The sequence below is a fragment of the Callithrix jacchus genome, chromosome 15 (genome assembly GCF_049354715.1).
Source record: "Callithrix jacchus isolate 240 chromosome 15, calJac240_pri, whole genome shotgun sequence".
NCBI classification, from domain to species: Eukaryota; Metazoa; Chordata; class Mammalia; order Primates; family Cebidae; genus Callithrix; species Callithrix jacchus.
This window is the reverse complement of record NC_133516.1, coordinates 73,221,635-73,237,650: the sequence shown is the minus strand read 5'-3', so window position 1 is coordinate 73,237,650 and position 16,016 is coordinate 73,221,635. Positions and strand designations below refer to the sequence as shown.

Sequence of the window (16,016 nt, the reverse complement as noted above, 5' to 3'; positions counted from 1 at the left end):
CACATGGATGCAGCTACCTTGGAGGCAGTAAGCACTTTCTAAAAAGTGTTCTTCTCTTTCCTTCATAGAACCCTCAGCTGCCTTCTGTTGCCTACCAGGCAGGACCGGGGCTGGCCTCCTCCCAAATGCTGTGGCACTGTCCCACATGCCAAAACTGAGGGCTATGGAATTAAAGATTAGTCCTGACCAAGTTCTTTCTCCTTCCTATCTCTCCAGCTTCTTTCTCCTCCATTAATACATCTAGTGAGTGCTCGCTCAGGCCAGACCTGTTGTTGGCTCTAAAAATACGAAGATAGGGTTTACACTTCTGCCCCATCCAGCAGCGAGTGAACTATCTACCTGCTGAAAATGCTCCAGCCCTTCCTCAACAGCAGCCTTTCCTGCCCTGGGGAAAGAAGCAGCCCCCTCCTTCATGCCCCCACTTGGTCCCAGGGCACCCCACTGCCCATGTTCTTTATGTCATCTCTGCTTCTGAACTGTGGCCTCCTGAGAGTGGGGACTGGTATGCCCACAGCCCTCCTAGAGCCAGTGTGGGCCAGCAGCTGCTCGCTGAGGGAATGGCGAGACCCTGGCACAGGCAGGGATAGCCTCTCCAGCACGAGCCAGGCGGCATTGCAGCTCTGACACTTGGAGGCCCATAGCCAGGGGGCAGAGGCAGGCCAGTTGGGCGGAAGCAGCTCCCGGCAAAGGTGAGTAGGATCCAAGAGCCAGACCTTTGGAACTGGGGTTGGAAGGAATGGTGTTGGGGAGGGAGGGTTCAGGAAGCAGAAGAAAGAAAAAGCATCAGGCAGTGGGCGAGAGCCACACTGGCCTGGTGGGCCTGGCTATTTGAGTCCTGCATCGGTTCCATTGTTTTCCCCAATTCTCACTTGGAAAATGTTCTGTTTTTGTTTTTTTGACATGGGATTTCACTCTCATTGCCCAGGCTGGAGTGCAATGATGCTATCTCGGCCCACCACATCCTCTGACTCCCAGGTTAAATCGATTCTCCTGCCTCAGCCTCCTGAGTAACTAGGATTACAGATATGTGCCACCACACCCAGCTAATTTTGTATTTTTAGTAGAGACGGGATTTCTTTATGTTGGTCAGGCTGGTCTCAAATTCCTGAACTTAGGTGATCTTCCTGAACCCGTCTTGGCCTCCCAAAGTGCTGGAATTACAGGCATGAGCCACTGCACCCAGCCTGTTTTTGGTTTTTTGTTTGTTTTTGAGATGGACATCTCATTTTGTCGCCCAGGCTGGAGTGCAGTGGCTCGATCTCAGTTCACTGCAACATCTGCCTCCCAGGTTCAAGTGATTCTCCTGTCTCAGGCTCCCAAGTAGCTGAGATTATAGGCGTGAGCCACTACTCCTGGCTAATTTTTGTATTTTTAGTAGAGACAGGGTCTCTAATCCCAAAGTGCTGGGATCATAGGAGTGAGCCACCGTGCCAGGCCTTTAGTTTTGAGACTGAGTCTTGCTCTCTTGCCCAGGCTGGAGTGCAGTGGTGCAATCTTGGCTCACCGCAACCTCTGTCTCGACCTCAGTCCTCCCACCTCGGCCTCCCCAGTAGCTGGGACCACAGGCACATGCCACCACGCCCAGCTAGTTTTTGTATTTTTAGTAGAGATGGGGACTCACTAGGTTGTCCAGGCTGGTTTCAAACTCCTGGGCTCAAGCCATCCTCCCACTTCAGGCTCCCAAAATGCTGGGATTACAGGTGTGAGCCACCGTGCCTGGCCCACACCTGGCTAATTCTTAAAAAATTTCTGTGGAGATGAGGTCTCTGTTGCCCAGCTTAGAAAATGGGTCTTTTTTCTTCTTTTTTCTTTTTTTCCAACAGATCAGAAATAGAAAATGGGTCTTAACCAGCCAATCCCTCTTTAGGCAATTGATTCTAGGACATGTCCCAAGAGCAGCAGACAAGACAGAGTCACAGCATCTGGGCAAACTGTCCCCTCCCCCGCACTGTCTGTTGGGGCCACTAACTAGTTGTTGGATGTCCCAGCTCACTTGTTTGGGCACAGAATGCTAAGAAGTGTCCCTCCCGGTGGGCGCAGGACCCCATGCAGGCTGCCATGCCCACCTGGCCAGTGCCTGGAAGACCCGCCTCCACTTCACGTCTCGCAGGAAGAGCACCGCCTGCTGCATCAGCAGCTCCGTGGGCTGGAAGAGGTGCACATGGTACAGGATGGCCTCCAGGTCCCCATAGAGCCGGCTGCGGAACAGCAGCTGTGAGTTGTACAGCACCTTGTATTTCCCGTGTTCTGACCTGGGAATCCTGAAGAGACAGAAGGCCAAGGGCCAGAGTTAACTTGTATGCCAGCTTCCTGGGACACTTTGGTGGGGGTGCTCTGTCAGGTACAGCTTTTATGTTGTTTAAAACAAGCCCAGGGAGGTGGAGGCTGCAGCGAGCCCTGATGGCACCACTGCACTCCAGCCTGGCAACAGAGTGAGACCCTGTCTCAAAAGAGCAGGTTGGTAATGAAGACTATTCTAAGATAAAAAATAACTGAAACTTAAAAGTATAAAAAATTAACTAAAAAAAAAGAAAAAACAAAAACAAAAGAAATGTATTGGTGATGCCTACCCCCTGATAGACACAACATCCTTCAAAACCTGGGGCCTCGACAGAGAGCTGGCAGTGAAATGTTGAAACTGACCAGATCTGGCTCATGGCCTGTGCCTCCCACCCCCTTTCTGCCCCCACTCAGCCCCTCAGCACCCCTCCAAGCCCTGCCCTGGCACTCATGCTCTGCACTGTGGCAATACCAGCCTGGCAGGGTTTCTATGCACAGCATGCTCTCGTTGCCCTGCACTGGCCTATGCTGTTCCTTCACCTTCTTGAACCTGGTGAAGTTTACAATGCCCTCATCTCCCTTTCAGGAATCTGTGCTTGGTCAGGTGTAGGTTCTCTTTTGTGAAGTACATGTTTTTTTTTTTCTGAGACGGAGTTTCGCTGTTGTTACCCAGGCTGGAGTGCAATGGCACGATCTCGGCTCACCGCAACCTCCGCCTCCTGGGTTCAAGCAATTCTCCTGCCTCAGCCTCCCAAGTAGCTGGGACTACAGGCGCGCACCACCATGCCCAGCTAATTTTTGTATTTTTAGTAGAGACGGGGTTTCACCTTGTTGACCAGGATGGGTCTCGATCTCTTGACCTCGTGATCCACCCACCTCGGCCTCCCAAAGTGCTGGGATTATAGGCGTGAGCCACCACACCCGGCCGTGAAGTACATGTTTAGGTATTTTGCCCATACTTTCCACTAGGATGTTTTCTTATTGATTTACAGGACTTTAAAAAATATATTTAGGATACTAATTATTGGTCAGTTCCAGACCTTGCAAATAATTTTGTTTGACAGTGGCTTGTCTTTGCATGACTTTTGTGGTGTTGTGGAAGTTGATCACATGCCTTGGGTCATTCTCATCGCACCCAACTAAAACAGAGTGGGGAAGCAGGGGAAAGCACCCAGGGCACATAGCACTGCTCTAGGAAGGTCATTCTCCGCAGCATGGCTGCTGACGCCTCCTGTTACCACCTGAAGCCAGTCTTTTTTTTTTTTTTTTTTTTGAGACGGAGTTTCGCTGTTGTTATCCAGACTGGAGTGCAATGGCACGATGTCAGCTCACCACAACCTCCTCCTTCTGGGTTCAAGCAATTCTCCTGCCTAAGCCTCCCGAGTAGCTGGGACTACAGGCGCGCACCACCATGCTCAGCTAATTTTTTTTGCATTTTTAGTAGAGACGAGGTTTCACCTTGTTGACCAGGATGGTCTCGATCTCTTGACCTCATGATCCACCTGCCTCGGCCTCCCAAAGTGCTGGGATTATAGGCATGAGCCACCGCGCCTGGCCTTTTTTTTTTTTTTTTTTTTGAGTCTGGTCAGGCTGGTCTCAAACTCCTTAGTGAGTGATCCACCCACCTCGGCCCCGCAAAGTGCTAGGATTACAAGTGTGGGCTACCACCCGGCAGCCAGTCTTATCTGATGGCTACTGACACCACCTGCTGCAACTCTAAGACTACTTTCACTCACTGGAATTCACCAGTCAGAGGTTGCCAGCACCCCAAAACTTTGTAATACCAGTGAACTCTCAAAACAATACCTAACATTTGTATAATGCCCCTCCTTTTTACAAAACCTCCAACCTTATGTTTCTCAGACATGCTGAAGACTGCCCAGTCTGTGTACCTCAAATTGTAATTCATGCTTCCCAAATAAAATTTTAAATTTAGAGATTCATCTCGGAATTTTATTTGACTCTGACAGTGTCTTTTGATGAACAGAAGTTACTTTCTTTTTTTTTTTTTGAGGCAGAGTTTCACTCTTGTTACCCAGGCTGGAGTGCAATGGCGCGATCTCAGCTCACCACAACCTCCGCCTCCTGGGTTCAAGCAATTCTCCTGCCTCAGCCTCCTGAGTAGCTGGGATTACAGGCACGCACCATCATGCCCAGCTAATTTTTTGTATTTTTAGTAGAGACGGGGTTTCACCATGTTGACCAGGATGGTCTCGATCTCTTGACCTCGGGATCCACCCGCCTCGGCCTCCCAAAGTGCTGGGATTACAGGCTTGAGCCACCGCGCCCGGCCCAGAAGTTACTTTTAACTTTGCCAAATGTATAATTCTTTCCTTCTTTGTCCTTGTCTTGTTCAAGAACTCTTTCTCCCTTCTGGGGTCATGAATATGTTCTTCTATATTTTCATATATAAGCTTTGTAATTTTGCTTTTCAAAAATAGATTTTTCACTTTGGGAGGCTGAGGTGGGAAGATTCCTCATAAGGAACGCATAACCTAGGTCCCTCACATGCACAGTTCACAAAAGGGTTCTCACTCCTATGAGAATCTAATGCTGCTGCTGATGTGACAGGAGGCGGAGCTCAGGCAGAGCTCACTGACCTCCTGCTGTGCTGCCTGGTTCCTAACAGGCCACAGACCCAGACAGGTTCATGGCCCAGGGATTGGTGACCCCTGTACTAATCTGCTTTCTGTCCCTATAGATTGGCCTCTTCTGGACATTTCATATAAATGGAAGCATGTCATATGCGGCATCTTGTGGCCGGCTGCCTCTCCTCAGCATGTTTTCAAGGCTCATCTCTAGCGTAGCATGGGTCAGTGCTCCATTCCTTTTTATGTCCAAATAGGATCCAAGTGTATGCATATCTTATCATTTGTTTAGCCCTTCACCACTTGATGGACATTCGGGCTGTTTCCACCTTTTGCTATTATGAATAATGCTGTTATGAGTGTGTAAGTTTAGTACACTAATTTAACAATAATCCACACATTAGTGTGGATACATGTTTTCATTTTCATGGACACAGATCTAGGAGTGGGATTCCTGGGTCATATGGTAACTCTGTGTTTTATCACTTGAGGAACTGCCAGAGTGTTTTCCAAAGTGGCTGTACCTATATTCCTCCCAGCAGAGGAGGACACTTCTGATTTCTCCACATCCTTGCCAATGTTTGCCATTACTGGACTTTTGTATTCTGTCCATCCTAATGAGTATGAGAGAGCATCCCATTGTGTGAGATTCATCCTTTTAAAGGAGAAAATTCAGTGGTTTTTAGTATATTTATTCCCCACCGATTTTGCAATATCACATATGTCATATATCAAATGAACACTTATGTGTAGCTCTGTTTCTGGATTCTCTATTATATTCCATAGGTCTGCTTGTCTATCTCTGAACCAGTACCACACTATCTTAATGACCATCATTTCATCATGAGTCTTGATATCTAGTACAGCAAATTCTTCTATCTTGTTCTTATTCAAGGGTACTTTTTTTTTTTTTGAGACAGAGTCTTGCTCTGTTGACCAGGCTGGAGTGCAGTGGCACAATCTCAGCTCATTGCAACCTCTGCCTCCCAGGTTCAAATAGTTCTCCTGCCTCAGCCTCCTGAGTAGCTGGGACTACAGGTGCCTGCCACCATGGGTGGCTAATTTTTGTATTTTTAGTAGAGATGGGTTTCACCATGTGGGCCAGGATGGTCTCAATCTCCTGACCTTACAATCTACCCACCTCAGCCTCCCAAAGTGCTGGGATTACAGGCATGAGCCACCGCTCCCAGCCAAGGGTATATTTTTAAAAAGACCTTTGCATGTTATTGCAAAGGGTTTAAAATCCCAACAGAATTTAAAGAATGAAACTTCTTTTTTTTAAGAGTATAAATCTTAACATGCAAAAAGTCTTTGAAATTTTAAAATCAAGGTCTATACTTTAAAAGCTTCTGGGGACTCAAGATGGTGCTGTGAGAACAACCCAGGATTGAAGCTCTCGGTTAATGGGCAGAGAGGGTGAGTCAGGGCCACATTTCCAGACAGATCTTTGTTTTCCAGAATGGGGAAATTCCCAGGTATAAAAGAGACGCCAGGCAGAGGTTTTGGCTGGTGCAGCTGGCAGCCGGCAGCCAGTGCGGCAGTGGCCTGCGCTGTAGCACAGCGGCACTACACAGCACTCCGCACAAAGCGCACTGGTCCAGGGGCCCTGTTGAACCGGCAACCTGAGACTTGAGAGGGCTGAACTTGAGACTGAATGGGACTTGGACAGTGAGCCAGCCCAGGAGATTCTAGGGACACAGCGTTTGGGGTAGCGCAGTGAGACAAACAAAACGGCGATTCCAAATGCTCCCGGTGGAGAGGTTCCCTGAGGGTGCAGCTCCGTGTGGGAGGGGCGTCCGCCATTACTGAGGCAATCAGCCCCTACTGAGGTACACGCCCATTGCTGACGCAGCCTGCCATTGCCGAGGCAATCAGCTACAACAAAGAGACTCCGCCGCAGGGCGTAGCCTGTGGCAGCGGGGCGGAGACCGCAGCAGAAGGGCAGAGCCTGCAGCAACTGGGTGAACCTCACACCAGCAGGGCGGAGCCTCGGCAGGCAAATAGTGACTAGACTGCCTCCTAGCTGGGCAGGACAGCACAACGGACATGCACAAAGAAAGCTCCAACCCCCCCGAGACAGAGCATCTGAGAAAAAAAGGGTTTTTTTTTTTATGAATTCTGTTGCAGCAGAATTAAACGTAGCAGCCTAACAGCCCTGAATGAACAACAGAGCTCACAGCTCAGCAGCTGAGCTCCTATAAAGTACAGACTGTCTCCTCAAGCAGCTCCCTGACCCCTCTATATCCAAAAGACTGACATTTGGCAGACATCATTCTGGGACAAAGATAGCAGAAAAAGAAACTGGTAGCATCCCTCACTGTTCCGCAGCTGCTATAGGTGCACCCCAGACAAGCAGGGCCTGGAGTGGACCTCAGCAGTCGTACAGCGAAGGGGCTATATTGGTAGAAGGAAAACCAAGTAACAGAAATACTTCATCATCAACAATCTGGTCGTCCATTCAGAGACCCAATCGAAAAGTCAGCAACTACACAGACGACAGGTGGATAAATCCACAAAGATGGGAAGAAACCAGCGCAAAAAGGAGAAAAACACCCAAAACCAGAACACCTCGCCTCCTAGAAAGGACCAAAACTCCTCACCAGCAAGGGAACAAAGCTGGACGGAGAATGACTGTGACAAAATGACGGAATTAGACTTCAGAAGGTGGATAATGAGAAACTTTTGTGAGCTAAAAGAACATGTTTTAAATCAATGCAAAGAAACTAAGAACCTTGAAAAAAGATATGAAAAAAGATTCGAGGAAATGATAACAAGAATGGATAACTTAGAGAGGAATATGAATGAATTAAAGGAGCTGAAAAACACAATACGAGAACTTCGCGAAGCATGCAAAAGTTTCAATAGCCGAATTGACCAAGCAGAAGAAAGAATATCAGAAGTCGAAGATCAACTCAATGAAATAAAACGAGAAACCAAGATCAGAGAAAAAAACACAAAAAGGAATGAACAAAGTCTCCAAGAAATGTGGGACTATGTGAAGAGACCTAACCTACGTTTGATAGGTGTACCAGAATGTGACAAAGAGAATGAATCCAAGCTGGAAAATACTCTTCAGGACATTATCCAGGAAAATTTCCCCCACCTAGCAAGACAGGCCAACACTCAAATGCAGGAAATACAGAGAACACCACAAAGATATTCCGCAAGAAGAGCAACCCCAAGGCACATAATTGTCAGATTCAACAAGGTTGAAATAAAGGAGAAAATACTAAGGGCAGCTAGAGAGAAAGGTCGGGTCACCCACAAAGGGAAGTCCATCAGACTCACAGCAGATCTCTCGGCAGAAACACTACAAGCCAGAAGAGAGTGGGGGCCAATATTCAACATCCTTAAAGAAAAGAACTTTCAACCCAGAATTTCATATCCAGCCAAACTGAGCTTCAGAAGTGAAGGAAAAATAAAATCCTTTGCGAACAAGCAAGTACTCAGAGATTTTGTCACCAGGCCTGCTTTACAAGAGCTCCTGAAAGAGGAACTACACATAGAATGGAACAACCAGCACCAGCCATTCCAAAATCACACTAAATGCTAAAGAGCATCAACATAATGAAGAATCTACAACACCTAACGGGCAAATCAGCCAGCTAGCATCAAAATGGCAGTATCAAATTCACACATAACAATATTAACCCTAAATGTAAATGGACTAAATGCACCAATCAAAAGACACAGACTGGCAAATTGGATAGAAATCCAAAACCCATCAGTGTGCTGTATCCAGGAAACCCATCTCACATGCAAGGATACACAAAGGCTCAAAATAAAGGGATGGAGGAAGATTTACCAAGCAAATGGAAAGCAAAAAAAAGCAGGAGTTACAATTCTCATCTCTGATAAAATAGACTTTAAAGCAACAAAGATCAAAAGAGACAAAGAAGGACATTACATAATGGTAAAAGGATTGATACAACAAGAAGAGCTAATGATTCTAAACATATATGGACCCAATACAGGAGCACCCAGATACATAAGGCAAGTTCTTAATGACCTACAAAGAGACTTAGACTCCCACACAATAACAGTGGGAGACTTTAACACTCCACTGTCAATATCAGACAGATCAACCAGACAGAAAATCTACAAGGCTATCCAGGGCTTGAACTCAGACCTGGAGCAAGCAAACCTGATAGACATTTACAGAACTCTCCACCCCAAATCCACAGAATATACATTCTTCTCAGCACCATATCACACCTACTCTAAAATTGACCACATAATTTGAAGTAAAGCACTGCTCAGCAAATGCAAAACAACTGAAATCATAACAAACAGCCTCTCAGACCATAGTGCAATCAAGTTAGAACTCAGAATTCAGAAACCGACCCAGAACCGCACAGCTTCATGGAAACTGAACAACTGGCTCTTGAATGTTGACTGGATAAACAATGAAATGAAGGCAGAAATAAAGAAGTTCTTCGAAACCAATGAGAATGAGTACACAACATGCCAGAATCTCTGGGACACATTTAAAGCAGTCTCTAGGGGAAAGTATATAGCAATAAGTGCCCATATGAGGAGAATGGAGAGATCCAAAATTGACACCCTATCATCAAAATTGAAAGAGCTAGAGGAGCAAGATCAAAAAAACTCAAAACCCAGCAGAAGACAAGAAATAACTAAGATCAGAGCTGAACTGAAGGAGATTGAGACACGAAAAACCCTTCAAAAAAATCAATAAATCCAAGAGCTGTTTTTTTTTAAAAGATCAACATGATGATCAACAAAAAGATCAACAAAATAGACAGACCACTAGCCAGATTGATTAAAAAGAAAAGAGAGAACAACCAAATAGATGCAATAAAAAATGATAAAGGGGTAATCACCACAGATTCCACAGAAATTCAAACCATCATCAGAGAATATTACAAACAACTCTATGCACATAAACTAGTAAACCTGGAAGAAATGGATACATTCCTGGACTCCTGTGTCCTCCCAAGCCTAAACCAGGAGGAAGCTGAAACTATGAATAGACCAATAACAAGGTCAGAAGTCGAGGCAGCAATTAAGAGCCTACCACCCAAAAAAAGCCCAGGTCCAGACGGGTTCACAGCCGAATTCTACCAGACACACAAAGAGGAGCTGGTACCATTCCTTCTGAAACTATTCCAAATAATCCAAAAAGAGGGAATCCTTCCCAAATCATTTTATGAGACCAATATCATCCTGATACCAAAACCCGGCAGAGACCCAACAAGAAAAGAAAACTTCAGGCCAATATCCATGATGAACATAGATGCAAAAATCTTCAATAAAATATTGGCAAGCCGATTGCAACAGAAAATAAAAAAACTTATTCATCATGATCAAGTAGGATTCATCCTGGGGATGCAAGGCTGGTTCAACATACGCAAGTCTATAAACGTAATTCACCACATAAACAGAACCAAAAACAAAAACCTTCATGATTATCTCAATTGACGCAGAGAAGGCATTTGACAAAATTCAACAGCCCTTTATGCTAAAAACCCTCAATAAACTCGGTATTGATGGAACGTATCTCAAAGTAATAAAAGCTATTTATGACAAACCAACAGCCAATAATATACTTAATGGGCAAAAACTGGAAGCATTCCCTTTGAAATCTGGCACTAGACAAGGATGCCCTCTTTCACCACTCCTATTCAATATAGTTCTGGAAGTTCTGGCCATAGCAATCAGGCAAGAAAAAGATATAAAGGGTATTCACATAGGAAAGGTGGAAGCCAAATTGTCTCTATTTGCAGACGACATGATAGTATACCTAGAAGACCCCATCGCCTCAGCCCAGAAACTCCTGAAACTGATAAGCAACTTCAGCAAAGTCTCAGGATATAAAATCAATGTGCAAAAATCACAAGCATTCCTCTACACCAATAACAGACTTAAAGAAAGCCAAATCAAGAACGAACTGCCATTCACAATTGCTACAAAAAGAATAAAATACCTTGGAATACAACTCACAAGGAACGTAAGGGACCTCTTCAAGGAAAACTACAAACCACTGCTCAACGAAATCAGAGAGGACACAAACAGATGGAAAAACATTCCATGTTCATGGTTAGGAAAAATTAATATCATGAAAATGGCTATACTGCCCAAAGTCATTTACAGAATCAACGCTATCCCCATCAAGCTACCATTGACTTTCTTCACAGAACTGGAAAAAACCACCATGAACTTCATATGGAACCAAAAGAGAGCCCGCATAGCCAAGTCAATTCTAAGCAAAGAGAACACAGCGGGGGGCATCACACTACCGGATTTCAAACTATACTACAAGGCTACAGTAATCAAATCAGCATGGTTCTGGTACCAAAACAGAGATATAGACCAATGGAACAAAACAGAGGCATCGGAGGCAACACAACATATCTACAACTATACAATCTTTGATAAACCCGACAAAAACAAGCAATGGGGAAAGGATTCCCTGTTTAACAAATGGTGTTGGGAAAACTGGCTAGCCATGTGCAGAAAGCAGAAACTGGACCCCTTCCTGACACCTTACACTAAAATTAACTCCAGATGGATTAAAGACTTAAACATAAGACCTGGCACCATAAAAACCCTAGAAGGAAATCTAGGCAAAACCATCCAGGACATAGGAGTAGGCAAGGACTTCATGAACAAAACACCAAAAGCATTGGCAACAAAAGCCAAAATAGACAAATGGGACCTAATGAAACTCCACAGCTTCTGCACGGCAAAAGAAACAGTCACTAGAGTGTATCGGCAACCAACAGAATGGGAAAAAATTTTTGCAGTTTACCCATCTGACAAAGGGCTGGTATCCAGAATTTATACTCAAACAGATTTACAGGAAAAAAAACAAACAAGCCCATTCAAAAGTGGGCAAAGGATATGAACAGACACTTTACGAAAGAAGACATATATGAGGCCAACAATCATATGAAAAAATGCTCATCGTCACTGGTCATCAGAGAGATGCAAATCAAAACCACATTGAGATACCATCTCACGCCAGTTAGAATGGCGATCATTAAAAAATCTGGAGACAACAGATGCTGGAGAGGATGTGGAGAAAAAGGAACACTTTTACACTGTTGGTGGGAAATTAGTCCAACCATTGTGGAATACAGTGTGGCGATTCCTCAAGGCCTTAGAAATAGAAATTCCATTTGACCCAGCAATCCCATTACTGGGTATATATCCAAAGGACTATAAATCATTCTACTATAAGGACACATGCACACGAATGTTCATTGCAGCACTGTTTATAATAGCAAAGACCTGGAATCAACCCAAATGCCCATTGATAATAGACTGGATTGGGAAAATGTGGCACATATACACCATGGAATATTATGCAGCAATCAGAAATGATGAGTTTGTGTCGTTTGTAGGGACATGGATGAATCTGGAGAACGTCATTTTCAGCAAACTGACACAAGAACAGAAAATGAAACACCGCATATTCTCACTCATAGGCGGGTGATGAAAAATGAGAACACATGGACACAGGGAGGGGAGTACTAAACACTGGGGTCTATTGGGGGGAAAAGGGGAGGGCTAGTGGGAGGGGGAGGTGGGAAGGGATAGCCTGGGGAGAAATGCCAAATGTGGGTGAAGGGGAGAAAGGAAGCAAAACACACTGCCATGTGTGTACCTATGCAACTGTCTTGCATGTTCTGCACGTGTACCCCAAAACCTAAAATGCAATAAAAAATTAAAAAAAAAAAAAAAGCTTCTGGGATTTTAAAAACTGGAATTGCTCTGAATCTATAGTTCAAATTTGAAGATAAGTTGAGCCTTTAGAATATTGAGTCTTCAGTCCAGGCACCGTGGCTCACGCCTGTAATCCTAGCAATTTGGGAGGTCAAGGTGGGCGGATCACAAGGTCAGGAGTTTGAGACCAGCCTGGCCAATATGGTGAAACTATGTTTCCACTAAAAATACAAAAAAAAAAAAAAAAAAATTAGCCAGGCATGGTGGCATGCATCTGTAATCCCAGCTACTTGGGAGGCTGAGGCAGGAGAATCGCTTGAACTTGGGAGGCGGAAGTTACAGTGGGCCGAGATTGTGCCACTGCATTCACTCCAGCCTGGGAGACAGAGCAAGTCTCTGTCTAAAAAAATGTATATATATATCGAGTCTTCAAATTCATAAACATAATATCTCACTCCACTATGTTTTCCTTAATATTTCTTGAAGTTCTGTAATATTCATGATGGACATCTTTCACATCTTTTGCCAAATTTAGTCCTATGAATTTCATATATTTTACTTTAAATGTGGTCCAATTTTTAAACTTAGTTTTTATGTGTAGATGGTATTCAGAAATTTGATAGATTTTTATACTAATTTTTGTATTCAATACCACATTAAATTAACTTATCTGAGCATATTTTTTTTTTAATTTCTTATAAATTTTTAAATATATTGGTATAATTTGAAATACATATCAATGTCTGCAACAACTATAGTTATGCCTCAATAATTTTCAGGCATTTTTCATTTCCAATATAAGCATTTAAGGCCATACATTTTCCTCTGACTAATGCTTTACTATCACCCTACAAATTTTTATTTATTTTGACGCAGTCTCACTCTGTTGTCCAGACTGGAGCGCAGTAGCGTGATCTTGGCTTTCTGCAATCTGCCTCCCGGATTCAGGTGATTCTCCTGCCTCAGCCTCCCAAGAAGCTGAGATTACAAGCGTGTGCCACCACACCTGGCTAATTTTTGTCTATTTACTAGAGGCAGGATTTCACCATGTTGGCAAGGGGCCACCTGCTGCAGCCCAGAATTGGACACTTTACTCGCCTCTAGTGTCCCCACCGAGTGGCCCGCAGGTACTCTGAAGGCCTTCAGAGAAGGGCAACTTCCTGCAGCCTAGGCAGCCCCTCCATCTTCAGAATGATCTTCCCTGGGCCAAGCTGAAATCTAATACAGAATATTCGGCTCCTGGTTAGCCACAGTGGCCCTTGGCTCGGAACCCTGAAGACAGCCCCACTCTCCTGGACCCCTCAGTCATCTTAGACACGCCTGAATTCCTCCCTGCAACCAAAGGCAATTCAGTCTTTAAGTCCAACGACTAAACCCTGGTAAGTACTTCACAATGAACCCCGAAAGGAGACTCAGATGAGGACGCTGAACCTAGGCCTTGGCTCTAAAAGACCTCTCCACTTCGTCAGCATCCAGATGCCATCATTTTTATGCAAAATGCAAAACAAACCACCTACCAGCTTTGGTGGCTCTCCCACAGCTGCCTCAAGCCTTGGTCGACCAGGCCTTCCAGGACAAAAAGGTGGGTCTTCCCATCCAGCAGATGGAAGCCAGTGAGCACATCCAGGTGCTGCTGCTCCTGGACCCGCACACGCATCTTGAAGGCTGACAGGATCTGCTGCAGGGTCCTGATTGGGTAGGAGTCCAGGCTGAGGGCCTTGGCGTTGATCATGGTGATGCCCTGCAGCAGGCTGTGCAGCAGGGAGACCTTCTTGCAGTCGAAGATGAAGATGATGCGGCCAAACTGGGAGTCCCCGAGGTCGGGATCCACGGCTCTGGCCCCAGCCCTCAGTGGCACTGCGATGTCCACTCGTAGCTTGAGCTGGGAGTTAGCCTCGAGGTAGTTGCCCATGGGCATTGGGCTGTGCTGGTGGCCATCTCTTGGGACCCCAAACCCTACAATCTTCCTCTTCCCACTGTTCTGGCTGCAATGTGTGGGCTGAACCTCACAGCTGTGGATGGGGACGGCCAGGTTCAAGTACTTGTGGCCAAGGAGGAGGTCAGCAAAACTGACCCGGGCGATTCCATGAGGGTACCACATCTTGTTCTGGGACTCAAAGGGGTTGTTCTCTGTCTCTCTGGGAGAGATGAGGGCCTGAAAATTGAGGTATGAATCCAGGGGGTCCTCCCCAAACAGCACAGGCTTCCGAGAACACTCCTGTGACTTATGGTCCCGGTCGTGAACTTCCACCACCATAGGGGGGCCCTCCAGGTATTCCCTTAGGTCACTGGGGTGCAGCACCCCAAGGAAGATGACATTGATGTCCTGGAAATGAACGTGGGTTCCATGGGGCTCCCCCTTGGTCTTGTGAACTGGAGTCTTATGGAACTGGTACTTGCAGTACACGGGCATGCACAGCCTCTACAAGAGAGCAGGGCCACAGCAGGTCACCTGGTCGCAAGGACAGTCACTCAGCCCCAGCATGAGGAGCTCAAACCCCAGTGCCAGGCTCACTACCTGCCCCTGGAGCCCGAGTTTCCTCATCCACAAAATATCCACGAGAAAGCCTACTGTGCAAGGCCATTACAAGGACTGCAGACATCACTCATGTGAACGTACCAGGCTGGTGACTGGCATAAAACAAGGACTCAAAAAGGATTGGTCATTATTTTTCCTTCCAAAACGTAAGCGCCATGAAGACAAGCCATGTGTGTTTTTTCACATCTCTACTTCTAGTTCCTATTCCAAGGCTGGGCACAGAAAAGGTACAGAGAAGTGATATTTAGATAGGAAATCCCTGTTTTCCAAATATACATCTAGGGGTCGGCATAGACCCTTTTAGCAGAGCCACAGGTGCCAAGCTGAAAACTGACACCCTGGGCAGGAGAGCGCCTCAGAGAGCACAGAGAACCAGATGGAAAGGAAGAGCCAAGCTGCACTGAGGCACAGAGCAGGGACATTTGCATGTTTTGACCTTGGTGCTGAGGTTTTATTATCACAAACTAAGCCTTACACAAGTCTGTGGTCTGAATTTTTATCTAAAGGTACTATTTATTTTACACTGAAGCTGAGAATTTATTCTAAAATAATCCTGGATTGGCAGAGCTCCCAGAGCAGTGGGCAAAGATTACAGAATACCTTGAGACACTCACTTTCAACCTAGGCCTCAAAGAATTCCCATCAAGTAAATTCCATTGAACATGAGATCATGGTAAAAATCACAAAACACCTAAAGAGAAAGGCACTACTAGTGAAATCAGATGCACCAATGCATAAGATATTAGAATGATCAGAGATATAAAATAAGGATCTTTGATAGGTTTAAGGAAAGAAAGAATATCATCAGGGTAAAACCTATTGTATTTCTATTTATTTGTAAAAGGCTTGTCACAGTTGAGAAAGCCAAATACCAAACACACAATGGAGATGCCGAGAACCAAACAGATTTTTTCTGCAAA

General features: G+C 45.3%; 1 protein-coding gene across 6 annotated transcripts in view; it reads right to left on the bottom strand.

The window, feature by feature from the left end:
- Positions 1-16,016, bottom strand: part of CFAP92 (cilia and flagella associated protein 92 (putative)) — an 80,662-nt gene that overhangs the window by 19,143 nt on the left and 45,503 nt on the right. For all 6 annotated transcript variants that reach the window (XR_013527540.1, XM_035273831.3, XM_008982240.5 and 3 more), the window contains exons 10-11: positions 14,075-14,979; positions 2,067-2,261 (exon numbers count right to left, since the gene is read on the bottom strand). Coding sequence is in view for 5 of the 6 variants with exons in the window: in XM_035273831.3 (XP_035129722.3) it covers positions 2,067-2,261; positions 14,075-14,979 (1,100 nt within the window). In the remaining variant the exon portion in view is untranslated. The remainder of the gene's footprint in view (positions 1-2,066; positions 2,262-14,074; positions 14,980-16,016) is intronic.